Genomic DNA, 24,834 nt, shown 5'->3' with positions numbered 1-24,834 from the left:
AATCCCTGTGTTCCTAGAAACAGGATCCTTTGAACTGTCTGTGAATATTTTCGTGAACCCATTAGGCTGATTCAGGAACATCTTCACATCCTTGCTGAGGCTATTTCTCCCTTCTTCAAGGAGAGACAGCTGAACCTCAGGTTCAGGAAGAAACCAAGGTGGAACAGACAACCAACCAGACACAGCCACTTTTCCACACTCCAACCCAAAATCCCCCGCCAGCTGCTTTATATGATGTAAAAAATTGGTCTTCGTTCTGTTACCAGAAAATTCCCAGCAACCACCTAAAAGGCAACCCGTTTGCTCATTGATTGCCCCAGCATATATGCATATGACGTCAGCGCCACACATTCTATACACACTGGTCAAAACGAATTTCCAACTTTCAATAATACCATATTTGGCTTCAGACAAATGTTATGTACACAAACTGTAAATGTGTGTGTGAACCACCTGTCAGATTAAAGGTTAGGAAAAGAAGGATGTTGCTAAAATCTGTGTGGCGTCACAATATGAGGCCAGTTTTCAGTGTTTTTGCTGTTCATCTTGCTGAAATCACACATAAACTGTTGTTTATTTCTTTCAGAAATGTCTTTATTTTTGCTTATCTCAGGTGAAAGGCGTGTACGAGAAGGTGGGCGAGGCCACTGAGACTGCGCTGACCTGCCTGGTGGAGAAGATGAACGTCTTTGACACTGAAGTAAACAGTCTGTCAAAGATTGACAGAGCCAATGCCTGCAACGCGGTGAGTGACCCTGACTCCATCGTGCACACGCCGCTTGTTTCCTCGTCTCGCTCAGCAGGATTTTCTCACCCGTCCGATGCTTTCTGGCCTCTCAGGTGATCAAACAGCTCATGAGGAAGGAGTTCACGCTGGAGTTCTCCAGAGACAGGAAGTCCATGTCGGTCTACTGTACCCCAAACAAGTCCCGCTCATCCATGGGTAAAATGTTTGTGAAGGTATGCAGAGAGGAAAACGTGCACCATACGAGCGTCATCCCGCCTTATTGCTCGTGTTTGAGACGTGTGCTCTGCCTCGCAGGGTGCCCCTGAGGGGGTCATCGAGAGGTGCACCCACGTCAGGGTGGGAAACAGCAAAGTCCCCCTCAACCAAAACATCAAGGAGAAGATCATGTCGGTCATCCGGGATTACGGGACGGGCCGCGACACGCTGAGGTGTCTCGCTCTGGCCACACGGGACAGCCCACCCAAGGTGGACAACATGATACTGTCAGAAACGGCCAAATTCTCAGAGTATGAGGTAAGATCCAGGTTTAATTCGTGAAGAACCTTTTATGCAAGATTATTGAGTTAAAAGTGCTGCAGAGATGTTTGAGAGGAACAAGTTAGGAGCATGAAGCAATAAATACAAGATAAGATTGATAAATAAAATGTAAGATTGATTGATGAACACTTAAACAGAAAAATAAAAAAAATCTTTAAATGAACAAGACAAAAAAGAAGGGACACCAGAATCTGTCTTTGATACGTGCAAGTCGTAATGTACATAAACGAAAAGGAGTAGGAAGAAGGATAAACTTATTTAATCCTATCCCTCGGGCACTTGTGCATTTTATCAATCTTATTTCACCTATCTTTAACCAGAAAAAACTCGTAAAATACTGTAAATAAAACTTAACAATAAAGACTAGAATTTAATATAAATACAATAAAAAATATTAAATACACATGTGTGTATTTTTAAAAGGGAAAATTATTTGCTTTTGTTTGGATAATCATTATTTCTCTTTTTGGTATTAAACTTTAAGCGTTAATGAGAATCTTTGATCATTTTAAGAACCAAAAAAAATTGCTTAAATTCTTCTTTTTTCGCCCAGATATAGCGAATTATCGGCTTGAGTAAACAACTCTCGACTGACATTTGTATTATACCCAGTAATGAGCAACGAGATTGGTTAATTGATACCATGTGGTACATATCTTTTAAAGAGCGGCCTCCGATTGGTTCGTAATTCTCGGACTTATCCTGGTGCGTTCAAATTTTGGGGCAGATGGGAGGAATTTGTATTTTCTTTCCAAAATGCTGAGGAATTATATCTGCAGAATCCACACAGGTGGGACTAATTCTATGGACCTATGATCGATCTCATTTTTCATTTCCAACATGTTGACACGTTTGTATAACTGCACATTATTCAAGCTTTTCAGTGAAGAATAAAATATTCTTTGCTGTGAAAATACTGATTTTGAGTTCGACAATCATTCTTTGCTCCATCACCAGTTTATGCGTGACTGTGACATTCTAAAGTTTTGGGACCTGGCTATACGTGGCCTGTAGATAACAAATAAGCATCTAATATTCAATTAAAACTAATACAAGGATAATGGAAACTATTTCACAGTTCAGAGTCTGCAGGTGCACAATTTAAGGGTGCAGATAGAAGCAATGTGATACTGCAGGGGGCATAAAAAAGTACATGTAGTGAAGTTTGGAGTGAGGTGAGTCAGGTACAAGTATAAGTGAAAACCATCACCAATGAAAATAAGCTATGACCTTAAAAGAAAAAAGACAACTTTTTACCAAAGCAAAAAAAGTATATTGGATGCATCAGCAAAAATGTCAAGAAGAAAAGGAAATATATTATTGTTAAGGGGCAAAATTTAGATACCCAGATTTTTGGGATGGACACCCATAACACCAATTTCTGCCTAAAACGATGATGGACAATAACATCAATGTTTCTTCCAGAGTGTCATGACTCCCAGTCCATATTCTCCTGGGCTTGGTAGTTTTATTTTGACAGTCACCGTAATAACAATCCAGCTTGGTCTACTAGAATGTCTAAGTTATCCCATTGATAATGTTTATAGCATATCGTTCTCTGCTACGTGTGTGGTTTCCTTATAAAAACAACAAATGAGAATTTAAAACTACATACTTGTCTCTCCCCAGTCTGACCTGACCTTCGTCGGCTGTGTGGGCATGCTAGACCCTCCCCGGCAGGAGGTGGCCGCCTCCATCAAGCTGTGCTGCCAGGCGGGCATCCGCGTCATCATGATCACAGGAGACAACAAAGGCACTGCCGTGGCTATTTGCCGCCGCATTGGCATCCTGACCGAGGAGGACGACGTGGAGCGCATGGCTTTCACCGGCCGAGAGTTCGACGAACTGACGCCGTACGACCAGCGGGAGGCCGTCACTCACGCCAGGTGCTTCGCCCGCGTCGAGCCGTCCCACAAGTCAAAGATCGTGGAGTTCCTGCAGGGATTTGATGAGATCACAGCTATGGTACGAAGTCTGAGAGCTGAATCCGCAGAGGTTACGAGGTCTGATTTGAGTTACCGCCACTGCCATTTAAACTGAATGGACTTATTAAGTCCATCTTCGATCCACATTCACACATCAGGATCAGGAAGAAGAAGCATCAGCAGTTTGCGACATTGGTGGATGTGATGATTTCAGTTTTTTACAAGTGTTAACTTCTACATTTAGAAGTACAACACAAAAGAGCATGACAGAGAAATGACTGAAAACTAAAGCCAACGTACAAAACTAACACGACACAAAACATCATTTTCAGGCCGTGCATTTCAGACCTAGGCTTTCACTAGTGCTGGTCTGAGTCAATGCACCCCTCAATAACTTTTTTTATGACTATAAAAACCATGTTACCATGTAAAAATGCAGTATAAAAGGCCTTTGCATTACAGATAGATACTCGTGGAGCCAGACCTTTACGGATTAAACAAATCTGAGTTCACATCTCTCCTTCTGGTGCAGCTGCATAAAAAAATTGGCCGCTATTCTTGAAACTTCTAGTGGTCGAGAAGGGTGACAAACGTCAGCTTTCGTGGTCTTGAAAATAATATAGTGGCAAATAACATAATCCTGAATCCTGCCATGGAAGTTGTAGTGAGCCCTGCTAGATTGCATCGGACCTCCATGTGGTTGGAGTGCTGCGGTGTGTTTAATGGCCTCTTGGAAAAGTCTGTCTTGAAAATTGTTTTTTTAAAACGTGCATGAAGATACAAAACAATTGAGGGCAAGGATATTTACAATTATGAAAAAAATACTGTAATCATTAAACAGGAGCAATGCACAGGTAATGCAATGTGAGATTATACATTCTAATATACACAGTCCTTTAGAGTTTTTAATGCTATCCCATTTTTCCCAGTATTCCTCTCCTTTTTCTTTTTGTAGTCGTAGCGTGAAAGTCAATATCTCCATCCTGTGAATCAGGTTTATGATATTTTAAGCAGTTTCATGGTGGGTGGGTCCCTCTGCAGCCAGCATTTGGTTATTGCCTTTTTGCTGGCAACCATAATGATCCTCAGCAGGTACGAGTCTCTTTTATGGTAGGTTTACACTATGTTCACGGCAGCCCCATTTGCCCAAAACGTAGTGCGCCGTGGGATTTTGGGGGATTCTGAGGAGGGCGTGGCACGTTTTTCACGTTCTGTCAAGGCTTTCTACGGATGAAATGTGGACACTGGGCCATTTTGAAGCACGTTTATGCCCTAAAGGGTCACCAAAAGTGAATGTAATCATTGTATCCTGGGACTTTTGCTGGATGCATACATACCTCTTGATTTCATTTGCGGTGACATAGCTTGTAGAAGGTGTTCTGTCGTTGATTGCTCAGACTCGAATGAAACTCCCCTCTGGGCCCGGCTTCCTCCCAGACCGTGCGCGCTTTGGCAGACCGGAGTAGAACGCAACACGTCGGGTCCACAAACCGTCACATGCCGGGATAAGCCGCGATTGAACGTAACTATGCCGTGAGAACCGTGACAAAGCACGGCGTGATACAACGCGAAGCAACCGTGAAACAACCGTGATACAACATGCACTAAACCTAACTTCCTGTAAGCCTCCCGTCCCACTACGGACCGCCTCCAAGTTCTATTACAGCTAATTATGTGCGGCCACGTTTTGTGACGTTCATCCCGTTTCGTTACGGGCTACTAAGTTTCTCATCCACATCGTGGCCGCCGTGGCAAATTCTCTGACCGTTTAAAAATCTGGCACAGTACCCACAGCAATCACGACCTGTTAAGTTTGCCCATCCCGTCCCCCTGCTTTGTCTCACGTTCATCCCGTTTTGTTCATGATGGCCTGAAATGGGGCTGCCGTGGCTGCCAGGAACATAGTGTAAATGTCCCTTTATTCAAACCCTTTGGAAGAGTTCCTAAGTACTAGTAATATGAAAGAGAGATCGAGTACAATATCCAGGGTTTCTGATATTTGTTGTTCTACCCCCTTCGAGAATTTCTTTAAATCTGGGCAAGACCAGAATATATGGAAGCAGTCTGCAGAAACCGTTCCACACTCCCTCCAGCAGGACACCGCTGAACCACTGCACTTTGATTTCTGGTTTGGGATAATAGAAAATCGAATAAGATGCTTCCAATTAAAAACCCGCCATAGTAAGGAGCTTGTTGTTAAAGATCAATTTTTCCAGAGTTGGAGCCATACTTCGTCCGAAATTACTATATTGGCTTCTTTCAATAGATTCATATGCTTCATTAAATATTTGAATTAGAGATGGATTTTCTTTAAGTCCATGAGTCTTAATTTCTTTTGTAATAAAGTGGCGGATCTGTAAATATCGAAAAAGTCTTCTTTCACCAAATCATATTTTTGACAGAAATCCTCAGAACTAATTAGTTCCCCACTTTTTGTTATGCTACAGATGGAGGTGATTCCTCATTTGGTCCATTGTTTATATTTATGATCCAGCAGTGCAGATAGGAAGTGTGGATGAACTGCAGACCAGCTCAACAGTTGTATTTCTCTTTGAAGTTGATATTTTCTAACGTTAGACCCGGTAGGAGGCCACAGGGCAGACCTGGGACACGCTGGAGGGGCTATGTCTCTCGGCTGGCCTGGGAACGCCTTGGAGTCCCACCGGAAGAGCTGGAGGAAGTGTCTGGGGCGAGGGAAGTCTGAGCATCCCTGCTTAGACTGCTGCCACCGTGACCCGGCCCCGGATAAGCGGTGGACAGTGGATGGATGGATGAATGGTTAGACCAGGTTTTCAGGGATAAACCAACCCCGGGGTTTTGCAGTGGGCATGTTTCATTGAGCTTGTTCAAACAACCCAGAACAGACTGTATATGGCCTTCCATCTTGCTTCATAGCCTGGGTTACACCAGCACACCAGAGGCCTGAGCTGAGCTGACTGATAATAATCATACAGGCATGGCAGAGCCATACCCCCCTCTTCCCCGGCAATTGTAATGTTACATAGCTTACTCGTGGTCGCTTATTACTCCAAATGAATCTTGAAAAATGCTTATCCCATTCCCTGAATTGTTTTGTAGACACCTCTGTTGGATGTGCCATAAATAGGTATTAATAATCTTGGGAGAATTTAATTTCTAATTTTAATTATCCGAATTTTACTGCCAAGGTCGAAGGGGAGCAGGCTCCACTGGTCCAGATCATCATAGATCCTTCTGTTTATCAGCCTGTAGTTATCATTCAACTGTGAAGGATTTTTTGTCAATATCACACCCTAGTATTTAATTTGTGACTGGTGCCAACCTGTCGAGTAATTGTTTTGTTGGTGCAAAAGGTCAGAACCTGTTTGTTTTTGGATGTTGCGTGTATATCCAGAAAATTTTCCATATGTTTCCAAAATATTCATGACCAGTGGGATACCTGATTCTGGATTTTGAATGGTTATCAGAACGTTGTCTGCATGTAAGCAATTTTTATTTTCAACATTACCAATTGTTATACCTCTCAGGTTATTCTCCTCCCTAATAGCCCGGGCAACCTTGTCTACACCCTCGTTGTAATGTATTTCTGTTTGAAAGACCACCATTGACTTAAATCCTTGCTGTTGGAGAAGAATACAGCACTCTTATAATTTGCATAAATTACACATACTTTCACACTAAGTATGTTTGAATTTCGGTTTAAAATTTTTCTTTAATTGCTGGGTTATTTAAAATATTTATGTTCAAACTCCAAGTGGTAGATCTAATCTTATTATTAAGTTGGACTGAAATGTACACTGGGCAGTTATCTGAAAGAGGCTCGGGCCAAATTCACAATCTACTGACTTATGGAGATCTTGTTTAAACATAAAACAATAGTCTATCTGGGTATAGACATTATGTGCCGATGAGTTATGTGTGTAGTCACGACTGGTTGGATTTTTATCCAATTTCTATATCAAATTCCCAATTCTTTTACAAATATTTTTTGTAACTGATTTTCCATTTGGAGATTCCACCTTTGGATTTAATCGAGTATTAAAGTCACCACCACATATTAAGATCCCTTGAGTTTTTATAGCCATTATTTCAAATATCTATTTATAAAAAGACCAGTCACTGCCAGGAGGGACATTCACATTAAGGAGGCTCATAATCTTGCCCTCTATTTTGCAAATAACTGAGACAAATCTACCCTCCTTGTCTTTATATTCAGATATGTGTTCATAGTTCACAGCACTGGCTATCAGGATGGCCACCCCCCTTCATCTACCTGATTTGTGGGAAGAAAAATAAACATGTTTGAAACCCATTTTATTCAATTTAACATATTGTAAATCATTAAGGTGAGATTCCTGTAGAAATCCTAATTGAATTTTATCTTTCTTTATTTTGTCAAATTTTTTCACCTCTTAATTGGGTTGAGTATGCCATTTATATTAAATGATACAATTATTTAGAGGTCTATTTTGCATCTATGTAATTGTCCCCTTAACCACACACATGATCTTGATCAGCTCCCTCTTCCCTGGGAGAACCGACAGAGAGTGAACAAATAGAACATAAAATAGAACAATGATGAACGTAGTTTCTGACTCCCAAAGCTGGGGTCTGCCTATGTGACCCTATTGAGCCGCACTACAGGGCTCAAAGAGACTGCCCTCGTCCTAAAGAGGGCTCTTTATATTATGTGATGGCTGTACAGTACAAGAAAGCGAACCCAAAATGAACCATTTTACTTTCTTGTAATTTTCTACCAACTCACTCCTTTTAAAAGTATTTATGCTCATTTTAATAGTGTCCAACAAAAGAAAGTCAAGAATTAAATCCTACAACTCCCCGTGGAGCTGATGGTGTGTGCTCTCTCAGGTCGTCGATGGTCCTGGTGAGGCTCTCCTGAAGGCTCGGAGCTTCTCCTTGTAGCTTGGGTCTCTCCCGGGGTTGAGCATGCTCTTCCTCCCTCTCCTGTTGGTCTTGTCCCAGGACAGCTGTTGTATCTGCTCCATCAGTGTTTGCGGAGGTCTGGTGACCGACACAGTGTAGCCTCTTTTCACCAGGTCCTCTGTTGCCTCGTTTATGGTGTCATAGATTTTGGCTCCATACTGGTGTTTCACATGCAGCCTGGCTGGGAAAAGGGTCTGGAACTGGAATGGTTCTCTGTCAGAACCCGGCCGACCTCTGCATATTCTGATTGAGAGTTTGAGCAAATGATGACAGAAAACAAGCAACTTCAGCAACACATTTCATGAGGTGTGGAAATGTGTGTGTGTGTGTGTGTGTGTGTGTGTGTGTGTGTGTGTGTGTGTGTGTGTGTGTGTGTGTGTGTGTGTGTGTGTGTGTGTGTGTGTGTGTGGCTTGTCCACTGGGTGTGGCCGGAACTGTTGTGGGGTGACATGTAGCGACACCCCGGGGCCCGAGGCCATCGGTCCCGGACACCGTCACCCCGGCGGACGGCAGCCCCCCCAGAGAGCTACGCCCCCGCCCAGAAAGCACCAGATGGAGAATGCAGAGAAGGCTCCCCCCCAAGCAAGAAGAGCCCACAAGAGAAGGTTTAAGGGCACAGGGCACAGGGCCCCAGGCCCCGACCCAAGCCGCCAAGCCGAGACTGGCCGGAGCAGGGACCCCGGGCCGAGCGGGCCAAGAGCCCCCCCAATCCCGGTGGCGAAGCCCGCCGCACCCCCGGGAGCCGGCCCACCCACCGCACCCCCAACCCAGCAGGGCAGAGATGGGCCCAGCCGCCCCCCCCCGATCTTGATAGATACACCCACCCCCACACAGACACAGACGCACACGCTCACACACTCACACACTTGGGGGGAGCGTGATGCCTCCCGCCAGCCGGGCCCCCACCCAGCCACCGCGAGATCCCATCCTCCACTAATCCAACAGCGAATGGGGAGCACCACACCCCAGTCTCCCCACAAGCGCCATGCCTGAGCGAGTGCGCCCCCCGCATTCCAGCCACACTCACCCCAGTGAGACCTCAGCCGCTGCCAAGCCGTCAAGCGGAAGAAAGTCGGGGTGTGCAAAGTTTGGGGAGGACCCAGACCGCCGTTGAGTAACCTGGACCTCCCACCCTAGGCACCGCCCCACTGTTCCTTATTGTAAAGTGAAGTAAGGTGAGATAAGGTACGTAGGGTTGTGAGGGAGGGAGGTCCCCCCATCGCTAGGACCTTGGCCCAGCTGTACCCCCCGAGCTGCCTTACCTACCCCCGAGCTGCCGGCTAAGAAATTAAATGAGGTATGGTTTATATCAGAGCTGATCTGATCTAATCTAAGTCAGAATTTTACCAAGATTAGAGTGGGCTGATGTCTATAGTATTATAATAACATTAATACATCACTGCCTGAAAATGTGTTTGGTTTTTGCTTCTGCAAATAATAACTTTTATCAAAATTTTATTTTAATAGTTTGTGTCAACGATACATTAATTTATTTTCTTTGTTGTTATGTGTTATTATTAACCGTAGTATTAATTTGTGTTTCATTAACTATCTGAATGAAGGCGAGATCGAGTTCACTGAAACGTCACTTTTATTTTGAAATCCGTGTGAGTATGCTGTTACGGTAATGCATAGTGTATAGGCACACCGCTAAACTGAGTGGTGGCTGGCTTGACTACGTTTTCTGAAGTGGGGGCTGGCTTGACACCAGTTGCTTTGTGCTCATTGGTTGTTTTGTTAACTGGGTTTATTGAAATGTTGGTGCGAAACACAGTATCGCGGTCATTTAACCTCTCAGTAACAGAGGAAGAGATTCAGCACAAGCTGGACGCTGCTGTTTACAATGAGAAAGTTTGTGCTGTGTCACAGAGAACGACTCGGAGTGGCCGGGTAAAGTCGGCCGCTGCCGGCCGCTTCCGTGTTCTTCACTCGACGCGTCCCTAGTCGATCACAACCCCGCCTACCGTTTAACCGTACTTTTTTGTGGTTCGACCGTGCCACAGAGTTTGGTCTGGATGCGCTTTGCCATACTGTACCCTCCCGCTCCGCCCCGCTGTGGCATGTACTGTGAGGTGGAACTGCAGCTCATGTGAAGCTTGCTCAGAAACATCTTGGTCTTTATGTTATTTGCTCATGTCACAGCTTACAAGTGAAACCTGCTCTCTGTATTTGTTTTTTTAACAGACAGGAGACGGTGTGAACGACGCGCCGGCCCTGAAGAAGGCGGAAATTGGCATCGCCATGGGCTCCGGCACCGCCGTGGCCAAGTCGGCCTCCGAGATGGTCCTCGCCGATGACAACTTCTCCTCCATCGTGGCAGCTGTGGAAGAAGGCCGAGCGATTTACAACAACATGAAGCAGTTCATCAGATACCTCATCTCCTCCAATGTGGGCGAGGTCGTGTGGTGAGTGTTTGGTGGAAATGAATTACACAGCTGGAATGATGTGTCTGAGAAGTTGTACTTGTATCTGATCCACTAACTGGATTTCTTGGTCCTGGTAGCATCTTCCTCACTGCGGCTCTGGGCTTCCCCGAAGCTCTGATCCCCGTTCAGCTGCTCTGGGTCAACCTGGTGACGGACGGCCTTCCCGCCACCGCTCTGGGTTTCAACCCCCCCGACCTGGACATCATGGAGAAGCCCCCCCGCAACGCCAAAGAGCCCCTGATCTCCGGCTGGCTCTTCTTTAGATACCTGGCTATTGGAGGTGAGCTGGAAGTTCTTGTATGATACAAAGTCAAGGATTTGTTGGATAACAAATCATTTTTGTTAAATACTTCATTGTTCCACAGCTCATCTACTGTGTGGAAGTTTGGATAAATGCCTGCAAAACAAACATCCAGTCAATTTTCATTTTACAGAAATGAGCCATAACAATGATCAGTGGAAACAAATATAAAGATCCAACAAACTCATTATGCATTCAGTTAAAATTGTTTAAATTTCAAGACATAGTAAATTATAGTATTCTGTGAATTATGTATGAAATTCATAAACAAATGTTACCAGTTAATTTTCAGAACAGATTTCCCAAAAGAGAAAATAACTGTCTGAAAACTCAACTCAACTCAACTCAACTTTAGTCATTGAGCACTTTAAAAACAACACCGTTGGCCAAAGTGCTGTACAGACAAATAAAATATATATATATATATATATATGTACAGTATAACTACAGTCTGAGAGGCCTGCGCAGCCACTCTTTGTTTTTATTCCTGTTGTAAACTGATTGTGGAGTATAAACGAGCAGATTCTTGAGTTAATTATTTCTGCTCCCTTTAATTCATAACTTTGGAAACTTTTTTCTTTGTATTGTATTGGTTTGTTTATTTTCTTTGTCAATGAATGAAATAAAACTAAACTCAACTGAACTCTTCCGCTCTATCGTTGGATGACTGGACATTTTCTGGTGCTTTCAGGGTACGTTGGCGCTGCCACTGTGGGAGCTGCTGCCTGGTGGTTCATTCTGTCTGAAGACGGACCGCAGCTCACCCTCTACCAGCTGGTGGGTGTCTGAAGGAATAGCATCCATCAGCTGGACTCTCCGCCTCACCCCCCCTCGTGTCCTCCTCCCCCACAGAGCCACTTCCTCCAGTGCGGCCCAGACAACCCCGACTTCGACGGCCTGGACTGCCACGTGTTTGAGTCGCCCTACCCGATGACCATGGCGCTGTCCGTGCTCGTCACCATCGAGATGTGCAACGCTCTGAACAGGTGGGGGAGACTCCCCTGGAGGAGAGACTGTGACAAACGGATCGAGACAAACTGTATTAACTGCAGCGCAATCTGTGTCCCGTCTGCTCCGCAGCCTGTCAGAGAACCAGTCTCTGCTGCGAATGCCTCCCTGGGAGAATGTGTGGCTGCTGGGAGCCATCTGTCTCTCCATGTCGCTCCACTTCCTCATCCTCTATGTGGAACCGCTGCCGGTGAGTTCCTCAGGAAAACTTTAACCGAGCCATCTGCTGCCAGCTGCAGCAGTTCAGGCTTTCGGAGTGTATTTCTGCACTCGAGTGGCCAACCAGCCAAAAGAGATGCAGAAGAATGTAGGCGTGGACTATTAGAATGTTTCCTATGCAGACCATCTTTTTATAATGATAATAATAAATAAAAGTAAAATCATGTAGCACCTTTTGTACAATAAATACAGCTCAAAGTGCTTCACAATGAATAAAGAACATATTTAAAAAGTGATGAATAAAAGTTCAAATACAACAATGCACTCTGTATCAAAGTATGAACATAAAATCATGTCAAAAAGGCTACTGATCTGTTACGATGTATGTTTTACAATATAATGCATTCAATTCTGCTCTGCAGTACATTATATGAGTTGACCAGAGGAGTGAAGGACAGAAAAAACAAATTTCACTTTTGAAATTTTGAGCTTCATTGAGTGAAATCCACTCAAAAGGCTAAATTGATTAAGTCTGTTGTAAGATTTCAGTTGAACCTCTTGAACTGGTTTCTCTGATGTTTATTTTTTAATTTATTTAATTAATTAATTTTTAATTTTTAATTTTTAAATTTTTTTGAATAAATCTTTTTTATTTTTTCCCCCCGGCTAGCTCAGTTGGTAGAGCATGAGACTCACAATCTCAGGGTAATGGGTTCACCGGGCGCCACCTTCCAGTGGGCTCACCACCTGCAGGGAGGTTCTTAATCAGGTGCAATGTGATCTGGGTGACAGTTCTCAGACTGTCACCCCCGCGACCCGGAAACAGACAAGCGCAAGAAAATGGATGGATAGATTTTCTCTCTCTCTCTCTCTCTCTCTCTCTCTCTCTCTCTCTCTCTCTCTCTCTCTCTCTCTCTCTCTCTCTCTCTCTCTTCTCTGATGTTTTTAGGTGTTTTGGTTATAGTTGATGAAAGTCTCCAGTAAACCAGAAGATACTTCATGACTCCAAACAGCACAGTGTGATCATTTCACTTAAAAAAACAAAAACAGCTGTAATATTTCAGGAGAATTATATATCCACATTTGACTCAGGGGTAAGATGAGGTGCTGTATTGTTTTTTTCCTATAAAAACCAGAAGAAACTACATTTACTCTCCCTTCAGAGCACACCTGCTGTCGCACACTCAGGCCTTTTGCATGAGTCAACTTCATCCAGCAATATGAAACATTTTCCACTCCTCACACCTGTAGAAAATTTTACTTGTTGCCTATTTAGTTAGAATCACAGTCAAAAGAATGTCTTTTTAAGATTTGTGTTTTAGTGAGTTGTTTTTTCATCCTGATTTCTTTTCCAAACTTAAAAGGAAATACCATTGAAAGAAGAGGTGTCCTGTGACCCTCTGACTCGTCCCACTGCTCTCTTTTGAGAACCGCTGCAATACTGCCTTCGTCTTTCTTAATGAAATCAGTAGTGGATATTTCCCCCATGTATTTCTATTTATTATGACCCATCTGAAAAAATGTAAATGGCATAGAGAAATACCCACTAGAGGCCACGCTTCGGCCCTGTTTACACGACAACATTTCAAATGAAAACGAAAACTTCTATTGCATTTTTGGAGTCTGTTTAATCGACAACGGTGCTCGGAGAATCCGACAACTTAACTTTTTGGAAACAGCTCAGGATGGAACTTTCTGAAAATGCTCGCTGTCATATAGACAGCAAAAAATGCTACTATTGCTCATGCGAGCCACCGCCATGGTAATTAGTTCTTTTGCACATGCTCAGTAGATGAACAATAAGAACAATGTTTCCTCCAGAGGGTCATGACCAGTGTTGCCATAGTTACCTTGAAAAAGTAATACAATTACTGATTGTTAGTTACTCCATTAAAAGTAACTTTGTTACTTTACTGATTACTTCTATTTAAAAGTAACTCTGTTTGATTACAAGTAACTATTTTAGTTACTTTCAGAACCTGCCAACAACACCACCCACAGTCTCAACATAAAAATGACAACCGGTTTTGCCAGAAACTGTCCTGATCCCTGCTTGGCCTCCTGCTCCTGCTGATACATACAGTATTTTAACCTTTGGCCTTCATTCTTTGTTGTATTTATGTCTGACTCACGGCTTTATCACCAGATTTTTACTATTACTAGTATTTATTTACCCAGTGATGTATTTGTAGTCTGTTATTGTATTATTTATCTCTGTCTATTTATTTGTTTGTTTGATTATTTATTTACTTGCACTGCCTGCTCTATGCAACTTTTTAATTGCCCCCTGGGGACAAATAATGTTATTTGATTGATTTATTGCTTAATTGAAAAAAGGAGGAGAATGAAGGAGCAGCCTGGTTCTGTCAGTAATAAAGTAGCTTTGCAGACAAAAAACTCGTCTTCCATTTCAACGTCCTGCGTGACTCTACAATAGTAAAACAACGCATAGTGACTTGGAGAACTTACTTTAATCTGATTACTGGTTTGGAAATTGTAATGCGTTAGTCAATACTGAAAGAAGTGGTCATATCAGTAACGCGTTACCGGCATCACTGGTCATGACTCCCAGTCCATATTATCTTGGTAGTATTATTTTGACAGTCACTGTAATAACAATCCAACTCTGTTGTCTGTCCACTAGATTGTTGAACATTGTTAATGATTAGAGCTTATTGTTGCACACATAAGTGTAGTTTCTTTATTTTTTTTTTTACTTAATTTTTATTGACATTTTTTCAGTTTTCACAGTTACAGTGTCAGGGCAAAACAAATATACAAAATCTATCCATCAACCAAAGTCTCTATTGTCCAGTGGTGGTGATGTCCTCTTCTGTCCTCCTGATGTCAGTCCATTTTCCCCACTTTTCTTCAAATTGAGACTCCTGTAATCTTAGTTTGTGAGTGAGTCTCTCTATTACAAATATTTCCTCAACAACACGTAACCACCGCTCCCGGGTCGGCGGCTCCACTTTGTACCACAATCTGGTAATCACTTTCTTGCTTGCTGTTAGTAATATCTTAAACAGATATACGTCTTCTCTTTGTATCACATGAGTTATGTTTCCCAAATACACAATCTTACAAGTTTTGGGGAACTGATATCCTATTACTTTTTGTAAACTCTGCCATATTTGTTCCCAATACACCTGTAATTTGTGACAGGACCAAAATATGTGTGTGTGATCTGCATCAACGTGTCCGCACAATCTCCAACATGGCTGTTGTGCCGACACCACTTTTGTCCTTATTTTTGGAGTTATGAAAAATCGAACAATATTTTTCCAGCTAAATTCCCGCCAAATCCTGGAGCTCGTGGCCGTGCACTGTGATTTACACATAACAAACCATTCCTCTTCTGTTATTTGTTCATTTAGCTCTCTTTCCCATTTTTCTTTAATATATAGAGAGGAATCGTCCCTATTCGACACCAGGTTTTGGTATAAAGCTGAAATCACTCTACACTTTTTCCCTTCATAAGCTTTCTGGAATATCTCCACTATTCCATTATCTCTGTCAATCCTAATCTCCTTCTCGAAATAGTATTTTAGTTGTAGATATCGATAGCATTCATTTTCCTTTAGTCCAAATTTTTCCTTGAGTCTCTCAAAACCCTGCAGCTTCCCCCGTTCCATTATGGTGCATATTGCTGTGATTCCTTTGTTTGCCCATTGCTCAAATCCTCTATCAATCGTCCCTGGTTTAAACCTGTGGTCAAATGCAAACCAAATCAGCGTCTTTATCTCCTCCTCCAATTTATACTTTTCCACCACTACATTCCAAATTTCTACTGTAGTTTTAGTTATTATATCCAGTTTTCTCAACAGTCCTTTGTCTGCTATTAAGTTCCGTACCTCTGTGTCCATTGTGCCCAGTTCTATATCTTTCCATCTTGCGACAAAAGCATTGTTGCACCAAAACACCAGAGGTCGGATTTGTGCTGCATAGAAATATTCTTTCAGGTTTGGCAAAGCAAGACCTCCTTTCTCTTTAGGCAGCTGCAGGGTTTTATAACGAATCCTAGGTTTCTTCCCTCCCCATATGAACCTTGATATCCACTTATCCCATTCCATCAACTGTTTTTGTGGGATTTTCACCGGCAGAGATTGGAACAGGTACAGAAGTCTTGGTAAAATGTTAAACTTAATTATCTCTATTCTTGAGCTGAAATCCAAACAAATAGCCGACCATATGTCCAGGTCCCTCCTAATATCATGGTTCACTTTTGTGTAATTTGCTTCATATAGCTTGTCTATTCTGTTCGTAATGTTGACTCCCAGGTATTTTATTCTTTCAGCATCCCATTTGAGCTTATATACATCGTTTAGGTCTTGCGATGCCGAGTAATTTATCGTCAAAATCTGTGTTTTTTTAACATTAATTTTGAATCCTGAATATCCACCATACCATTCCAATAGTCTCATTGCTTTCGGAAAACTTTTGTCAGGGTGCTTTAAGAAAAACAATATATCGTCGGCAAACAATCCTATTTTAAGTTCTACCCCTCCTAATCTCACTCCTTCTACTCCGTCCTCCTGCCTGATCATCTGGGCCAGTGGCTCCATAAATAGTGCAAAAAGAGTGGGAGAGAGACTACATCCCTGTCTAGTCCCCCTCTCTAATCTGAATTGTTTTGTCAGGCTGCCATTTATTTTGACCCTTGCTTTAGGCTGCTGATATAGTGATTTAATACAATTGACTGATTGTTCATTGAATCCAAATTGTGCCAGTACCGTATATAAAAATTCCCAATCTACACTATCAAAAGCCTTGTCGGCATCAGTACTAACCAAAATTGCATTTTCCCCCTTTCTTTGGACATAATCCACAATATGCAGACCCCTTCTGATATTATCTTGTGTTTGCCTTTCTTTGATAAACCCACATTGGTCTTCATCGATCAGGTCCTGCATAAATGTCTCTAATCTTTTGGCTATAATGGAGGTGTACAGCTTATAATCCACATTTAAGAGTGATATGGGTCTGTAGTTACTGCAGCATTCTCTATCCTTGCCCTCCTTTGGGATTATGGAGATGATGGTCTCCTTCCATGAGGGAGGGATCTTACCTGACATGAGGGTACAATTGAATGAGTCACATAAATATTGACTTAACTCCCCCTTGAAGGTTTTATAAAATGAGGCCCCAAATCCATCTGCTCCAGGTCATTTCCCCGGTTTTGCCCAGCTAATTGCTTCTTCTATCTCTTTTAGTGTGATTTCTGAAGTCAGCATCTTATTTTGTTTTGCGCCTATAGATGGCAAATCCAATCCTTCTAAGAACTCTGTCAGATGTTCTCCTCCTACAGAAGCACGCCGTGAATACAGTTTACTATAATATTCCTCAAAAGCCTTCTCTATTTCTTCCGGTTTATATAGAGTTACATTTGTGATGGGATCCCTTATTTTATGTACGTTTGTTGAGGCTTGCTGTTTCCTTATACGTCTGGCAATGTTTTTTGTGGCTCTTGCTCCTCCCTCATAGTATGTTTGTTTACAAAATCTTGCCTTCCTTTCCACCTCTTCTAACAATATATCATCTATTTCTTTCCTTACTTCCTGAATCTGAGTATATACCTCTGAGTCCTTTGACGGTTTATGTTGCTGTTCCAATTCTTTTAATTTACCAATTTGCTTTTGATACGTCTCTAATCTGTTTTTTTTAAGCTGTGTATGATATCAGCTTCCCTCTCATCACGGCCTTCAGGGCGTCCCATAAAATTGTCAGATCTACTTCCCCATTATCATTTTCTTCTCTGTATCTCATAATTTCTCCCTTCAATTCTGTAATCAGCGCCTTATTGTTTAGAATACCTTCGTTGAGTCTCCATATTGTATTTTTACTCTTATTATTCAAATTAATTTTTAGATAAACTGCACTGTGATCTGATATATCAGCTACCACTATCTGACACTCCTTTATTCTGTGTATGTCACTCTTATTCAACAAGAAATAATCAATCCTGGAGTACATCGCATGAGGGACTGAATAGTGGATATAATCTCGATCAAGTGGGTGGAGTTCCCTCCATACATCCAACATGTCCATCTCTGACACTAACATGTTTACATAACTACTAATTTTCTTTTTGCTTCCTTTTGTACTTGTCGTATCCAACCTATAATCCAGTACCACATTAAAATCCCCTCCACATATCAATGTCCCTTCTGTTTCTGAGTTCAAAAGATCGAATATTGTTTTATAGAATTTTTTCCCACATTCTGGGGGTGCATACACATTAAACAGTGTAACCAGTTTGTTTTCCATAGTACCCTTGACCATGACATATCTCCCTTCCTTGTCGATTATTTCTTTGATCATCTCAAACCCCAGAGCGTTAGAAATCAATATTGCCACTCCTCTTCTATGATTTTCTCCAAATGAGCTGGCAAACGAGTTCTTATAGCCTAACTTTTTAAATTTAGCATGCTCCTCCCGTGACAAATGTGTCTCCTGAAGGAAAATGACCTGCATCTTTTCCTTTCTGAGCTTGGTTAGAGTTTTATCTCTTTTTTTGAAATTCTTCAAGCCGTTAACATTTAATGACACCACCTTTATATCTCTATGTTGCATCATTTGAATCCCTTGAAATTATCCTCAGACCCTCAACTGTAACATTATCAACAATATCAAAAAACACAGCCCTGAGAACACAAAGAGGTCAAACACAAAACCTGAACTCCACAGCAAACAGGGGCCGCTCACAACACCGACCCAATCTCCCCGTTGGTAGGAGTGGGGGATAACCTTATGTAAACAAAAAAGGGCCCCCCCTAGTGTTCGGGGGAAGACCTGATGTAGGTCTTCCCATGTCACCAGATAAGTCCAACAGTTATTAATTTAGTAACTCTCTCTGTCGATTATTGTCCAAAACACAAAAGGTTCAGTGAATAAAACACAAACAAGAAAAAAGAAACCAAACCTTTTCTCTGTTAACCAGGTAGATATCACTGCTTTATCTTTTAAACTCTTGTAGTCTTTCCTTTGCTCGGTTTCCCGCGTCCTGACTCAGATCCTCTAATGCCGCAGCGGATCCGCTCTGCCCCCGTTTCTCTCCGACGCGTCGCCATTGAAGCGCTTTCTGCAGGCGCTCCTCGAGCGGCGCTCCGGTGTCGGCCGTGCCATTGCGTCTTTCAGGTGTCTCCATTCCTCGCTTCCTCATGTTTTGTAGCACGTCCTCGGCGTTGTTATATGTCTTTGGTCCTTCCGGCCAGTGGACCCTCATCTTGTCCAGCAAGAAGTGGATCTTCTTTCCGTGGAGGGTCTTTTTAATCGCTACGTATGATTTGCATCTCCTCATCACCTCCGTAGGATAATCGTGGTCAAAAAATATGCGTCTCCCGTCGATTTCAATATTCTTTTTCCATGCTTTGGCCAGAATATCCTCTTTTGTCTCGTATTTCAGGAAATTGACCACAATAGATCTCGGAGACGCTCCCGCTGGTGGTTTCCAGCTCCTGTGAGCTCGTTGAATATGTAACTCGGAACCTTCCGGTAACTCGAGCTCCCGGTGAAGGCGCGCATCCACCAGCCCAGGCACGGATTCACTGTCCTTTTCAGTGACATTATAAATCCTCAAGTTGCAGCGTCTTCCGTGTCCCTCCACCTCGGTCAACTTTTCCTGTAGTTTCTTTTGTTGTAGTAACGTGAGGATTGCACATTTCGCCTCCACGCTCCACTCTTCCGACTCAGTCACCCGCTCCTGCATCTCGTCAATACCCTTCCGCTGCTGTTTAATTTCTTCGACGTTTCGTTCAATTTTTTTATTAATTTCCTCTTTGAACCCGGCGAATTCTCGTCTGACTTCTGCTTTGAAGTCATCTCCGAATTTCATAAGATCCTCTTTCATCTCTTTCTTCAAGTTTCGTATTTCTGTTGTAATAACACTGAGGCTCTCCATTAATAAATGAGGCTGTTCGACACACGTTTTCCCCTTCCATTAGTTTGACCTCGTGGTCGGGTTCTTCTGGGTCATTGGACATGGTTTTCTTTCTTGAACCTTTCTTTCCTCGTCCCCGGCTCATTTCGTGTTGATCAAATATTCGTGTTTTTCAAGTTTTATCTAAATTTTGGGGGATAATTCACCTAATCGACTTGGGAGCTCCGCTCTATGCTGCCATCTTGGTATGCGCCCCTAGTCCATAAGTGTAGTTTCATTATAAAAACAACCAACAGCACCTACGAGTGGCCACCATGCTAATGGCATTGTTTTTTTTCAGTGTTTTTGCCGTTTCTGTGTAAGCGGACCTCGTTTTTAAATTCTTTCTGCGTAAACTTGGAAACTTTTCAGGAATGAAAACATAAAAATCATGCATTTTCACCTGAATGTTTGATTAGGATAAAATAGAATAGTGTCTCACAGAAGATACACTAGCTGGTGCATATTTGCACCAATGAAATGAAACTTCATTGCAAAAAGCTTGCCTTCAGACCGATAAATACCAAAGATCCTAAATTCTATTCTTTCAAAAATAAATATTAAACAAGATTTCAAAATCGAGTAAAAAAAAAGCTCATTATTTCTTCTTGTAAAACATTTTGAATCCAATGTTGGAGTTTTTCTGAGTCAAACCTTGTGATGGACTTGCTGTCCCCTGGTACAGGTTATCTTCCAGATCACGCCTCTGGACACCACCCAGTGGATGATGGTGCTGAAGATCTCGCTGCCCGTCATCCTGCTGGACGAGCTGCTAAAGTTTTTGGCCAGGAACTACTTGGACTTTGGTAAACAGCCGGAGAAGCCGACTGGGAAAGGCTGCTCTCTGTCTGCATGCACCGAGGGCATCTCCTGGCCCTTTGTGGCCGTGTCGCTGCCCCTGGTGCTGTGGATCTACAGCACCGACACTAACGTGTCCTCCATGCTGTGGCCCTGACTCACCCCGGCCTCCCCCCTCACCCCACCACCTCGGCCCCCCCTCCCCCCACCCCGCCTCCTCCCTCATGTGCACCGGTATGAAGTGGACATTAACAAGCACATTTAACACAGTTAACTTGGAACAACACACCGTTTCTCTCCAACATGTACAAAGAATTTACATTTTATAATAATTAATATTTTGTAATTTTGGGGGGTGGGCGGGGCTGTGGGCACCACAAAGAGGATGCGATCCAGAGGACTGCGTGTGGTAAAATACTAATTTTTAGGGTGCAAAACCAAGTTTATTTGCCCCTAGCATGAATCTATGATGTTTTCTTGTTAACTCATTGTTGTCTGCATTAGGCAGAGCACAACTACCTCAATGCTGTTAATGTAACCACAACCCTCCAGTGTGTGTGAACGCACACTCACAGATCATCACTCAAAGTGTTGAAGTAAACACAATTTGCTTTTCCAGTCGAGACGAAGCGACACTCTCTTTATTTAATTTTTTATTTGTATAATTTTCTTTTTCTTTGTTATTTGAGGGAAGAGGGGACAGAGACATGTTACCACTACCATTCAGAGAGTTGTTTTTGTTTTATACAGTCTGTTGTTGAATTTATTTACTTGAAAGAATAAACACATTTGTTCGGTTTTTATTTAGCATCTTAACAGAAGAAAGTCTTGAGATATTGTAAAATGTGCACATACTGTACTTGAATATGTAAAACGGCACCAAGAAGCTGTAAGTCTGAGCAGCTGAGCACAACGTGAACAGTTTGTACTGGGAGCTCGGCCGTCGGGCTGAAAACCACAGCACGTAAAATCTGTATATACCACACAATGTAGAGTCTGTTTCCTGACGGTTTGATTTGCTCAGAGTGCGCGGTGCATTTACACTAGTTCACTGTAGCGTGGCGTCAGCCTTGGTGCATGCCCGGGCAACTGAGTTTTTTTAATAGCTAACTCTGTGTTTCCTCCAATGTCTGCTTACCTACAAAGTGAGTACACTTTGACAATGCATGCCAGCGCACTAAAGCACGGGGCCCCTCTGCGCTTTGCAGCTTCACATGGGGTTTACAGACAAGCCTAGTCATGATGGTACAAACGTGTAGAGATTTAGAGCTCGTGTCCACATACTGTGTGTGTGTGTGTGTGTGTGTGTGTGTGTGTGTGTGTGTGTGTGTGTGTGTGTGTGTGTGTGTGTGTGTGTGTGTGTGTGTGTGTGTGTGTGTGTGTGTGTGTGAGTGAATTCTGGGCACGAGGGTGTCAAAATCTGTCACAACATAAAACCCCTGTGCATCATCCACAGTGATTTATCCCAGTACTGATTATAGTGGGAATCAGGTTAAACCCTGAATATGTTAAGCACATTGCACACAGAGAACCTGCAAACTCCACACAGAAAGGCCTCTGGGCCCACACTGAAGAAGAAGCTAGATAGTTTGAAGCTGTAAGGTCACATATGAAAACATCTGCACAAGAGTATACCCTCGATGACGGGAAGGTCCCATTTCCTCTGAGCTGGATTCATGTTTTAGTCCATTGCAGCATGAATTGACATACAATTGACATCGTATGGAACCAGATTATGCAGGGTTTTTTCACAAACCACACTTAAATGTGTGAGTTGGATCACGCTAAAGACAAATGTATTAAATAAATTAACTTCTTAGACTTGCTTTAAACAACTAATAGATAATAAATGATCATAAAATTCAGTCAGCAGCTGTCAAAACACACTAACTGATGATAATCAGCAGCTACAGATTGGTGATAATGGCACCACAAACTGCTGCTTGTATTTAATTGATCACTGATGGATTATTCCTTGTCCTCTCTGATCAGAGTTAAAGAAACTACCCGGATGAATCAATCGCTGCTGATTCTGAACTGTCCATCAATGTGGATGTAAACGTACCGCTCACACATCTATAAAACATTTACAAAACTGTATGACACCTTGAAGATTCAATAATTTGCAGAACGAAAACAACAGCGTTTCCTCCACATATTACTCATCACTGTGGCCTTAAGCCAATCACACACAAGATTCATCTTCACCATCGAAAACACAGTGATATTAAGGCACATTTGAAAAGAAAAAAACAATTTTTAAAGCAATAAAATAAAAAGAATACAGTCAATGTAGCAGGAAATATCCGAAATCTTGTACATTGGGTTCTGGGTTCAATTCGATTTTTTGATTCACTGGCTCGTCAGTGCTGCTCGAATTTGTCTAGTACTACCTTTTTAAATGCAATAATGTTTAAACGGCAAAACAAGAGATGTGAGACTAGAAAAACACTCACATTTATTAAGAGTTAAACATTATTTTACTAATGTCAGACTTGCGCCTTTTAAATCTATATTTGAACTCTCGGCCTGGGTCGTCTTTCATAACAGCACTTAGTTACATCTTATGTAACTGACACATTATACTTGAGAACAGTGAGACATAACAGTTTGCAAAATGTGTGAACTTTTATGGCATTTCTCAATTTACAATCAATTGGATGATATATAATAAATGTAGTTACAGTGACTCAGAAAAGTGACACTCATATTACATCTTGAAATAACCTCATTGGACATTTTTTTTTAAGTGATAAAGCTGACAGAAACGACCAATCTTTGATAGCGTTATCTGATTCATCCCAGCTGACAATGTGTGAAAGCAGTTACAATAAAGCGCAAACACGTTTTGTTTGGACAAACTCCACACAAAAAGGCTCCCGAACAGACTCAAACCTGGGATTTTCTCCCAGTGAGGCTAAACCCCTACACTACCATGCACCCCTAAATGAGCTGAAAACATTTTATAAATATTCAAACGCTGATTTGGGATGCTTTCCTTTCTCGTTAGCCGTGTGGACTCTTTGTGAGCTTTTGAACGTGTTTGAGGCTTTATTGTTTGAGATGCTTCGGTCGCCTTAAGTGCCAGAACAGAAACCTTCTGACTGCATGTTTCAGAACAGAACATTTCTGGTTGTTTGCATTTCTCCGCTCGCCTGCAGCATGGCCTTTCAATAGGTGTTTGTGTGGATGATCTCGAAAGTCTTGTTTCTGGTGTCCATGGGTTTGATTCTCCTTCTCTTTCTGTTTTCTTCTTGTCTTTGCAGCAAAGTTCAAGTAAGCCTGCCTCTCCTCTAGATTCCTTGCAGAAACTTTGGTTTTGTTTGATGTTGTGCATGTGTGTTTTGGGCAGCACATCTTATCGGAGCTGCACGTCTGTTAGGTGAAACCTCGACTGGGGCTCATTGACCTCATACGTCTTTTTATTCTCTTATTTTTAATGATACGACGGCCATAAAACGAATGTCTGAAGGAAAGTAGCCGGTCCCACCTCATCACTCCTTCCGTCTGCCTGCATGAAGAGCTTCAGATTATGATCATGCTAATGGCAATTTATTTGAGAAAATCCCAGTTCAGACAGCTGTACATTATTCCTGGTGCATGTCCGCTCAGCCATCAAACTTCTGTAATAGACTGTGTATAGCATTGGTAAATAAAGCATTCATCTGGTAGTACAAATGTTAAATAAGCTCAAAAAACAAGGAAATACTTTTATGGGATATTTAAAGAAAAAAAACCTGACTTTTTTTGTGTTGCTTTGCTTTACACCGAGTCGTGCAACGTGTTTGGAGCAGATTATTGACCAGGAGAGCGACGGGCTGGTCGCTTCGCTGGCAGTTTCTGCCAAACTGCTGTACTGTATTTTTAGATGATTGTATGATGCATCAGATTAACTTTGGTTTCAGGCAAATAAAAACAGTGATACATGAGTTTCCCGCCTCTTCCGTCCGCTACATGCATCTGGCTGCCATTACTTCAAAAAGTAGTTCAACTACTTTTAAAAAGCCACTTGTACGACATGTTTAATGGTCATTCCTAGAGTAGCATGTTTTAATCTTGATTACTTGGAGTAATACATTGATCAGTCCAAT

At 42.3% G+C, this 24,834-nt stretch overlaps 1 protein-coding gene across 2 annotated transcripts in view; it reads left to right on the top strand.

The window, feature by feature from the left end:
* Positions 1-24,672, top strand: part of atp2a2a (ATPase sarcoplasmic/endoplasmic reticulum Ca2+ transporting 2a) — a gene marked incomplete at its 3' end in the record, with an annotated part of 96,796 nt that extends 72,124 nt beyond the window's left edge. The window contains exons 11-21 of one of the 2 annotated variants that reach the window (XM_080467389.1): positions 614-745; positions 841-960; positions 1,043-1,261; positions 2,915-3,250; positions 10,318-10,538; positions 10,637-10,839; positions 11,552-11,637; positions 11,713-11,846; positions 11,941-12,058; positions 20,631-20,751; positions 24,010-24,672. In XM_080467389.1, the coding sequence (XP_080323515.1) occupies positions 614-745; positions 841-960; positions 1,043-1,261; positions 2,915-3,250; positions 10,318-10,538; positions 10,637-10,839; positions 11,552-11,637; positions 11,713-11,846; positions 11,941-12,058; positions 20,631-20,751; positions 24,010-24,023 (1,704 nt within the window). Of the gene's footprint in view, positions 1-613; positions 746-840; positions 961-1,042; positions 1,262-2,914; positions 3,251-10,317; positions 10,539-10,636; positions 10,840-11,551; positions 11,638-11,712; positions 11,847-11,940; positions 12,059-20,630; positions 20,901-24,009 lie in introns of those variants that run through there. The other variant, XM_080467388.1, reaches the window with a different exon arrangement.
* Positions 24,673-24,834: the final 162 nt, after the last annotated feature.

The sequence above is a fragment of the Lipophrys pholis genome (genome assembly GCF_963383615.2).
Source record: "Lipophrys pholis genome assembly, chromosome: 7".
Lineage (NCBI taxonomy): Eukaryota > Metazoa > Chordata > Actinopteri > Blenniiformes > Blenniidae > Lipophrys > Lipophrys pholis.
This window is presented reverse-complemented; position numbering and strand designations above follow the sequence as displayed.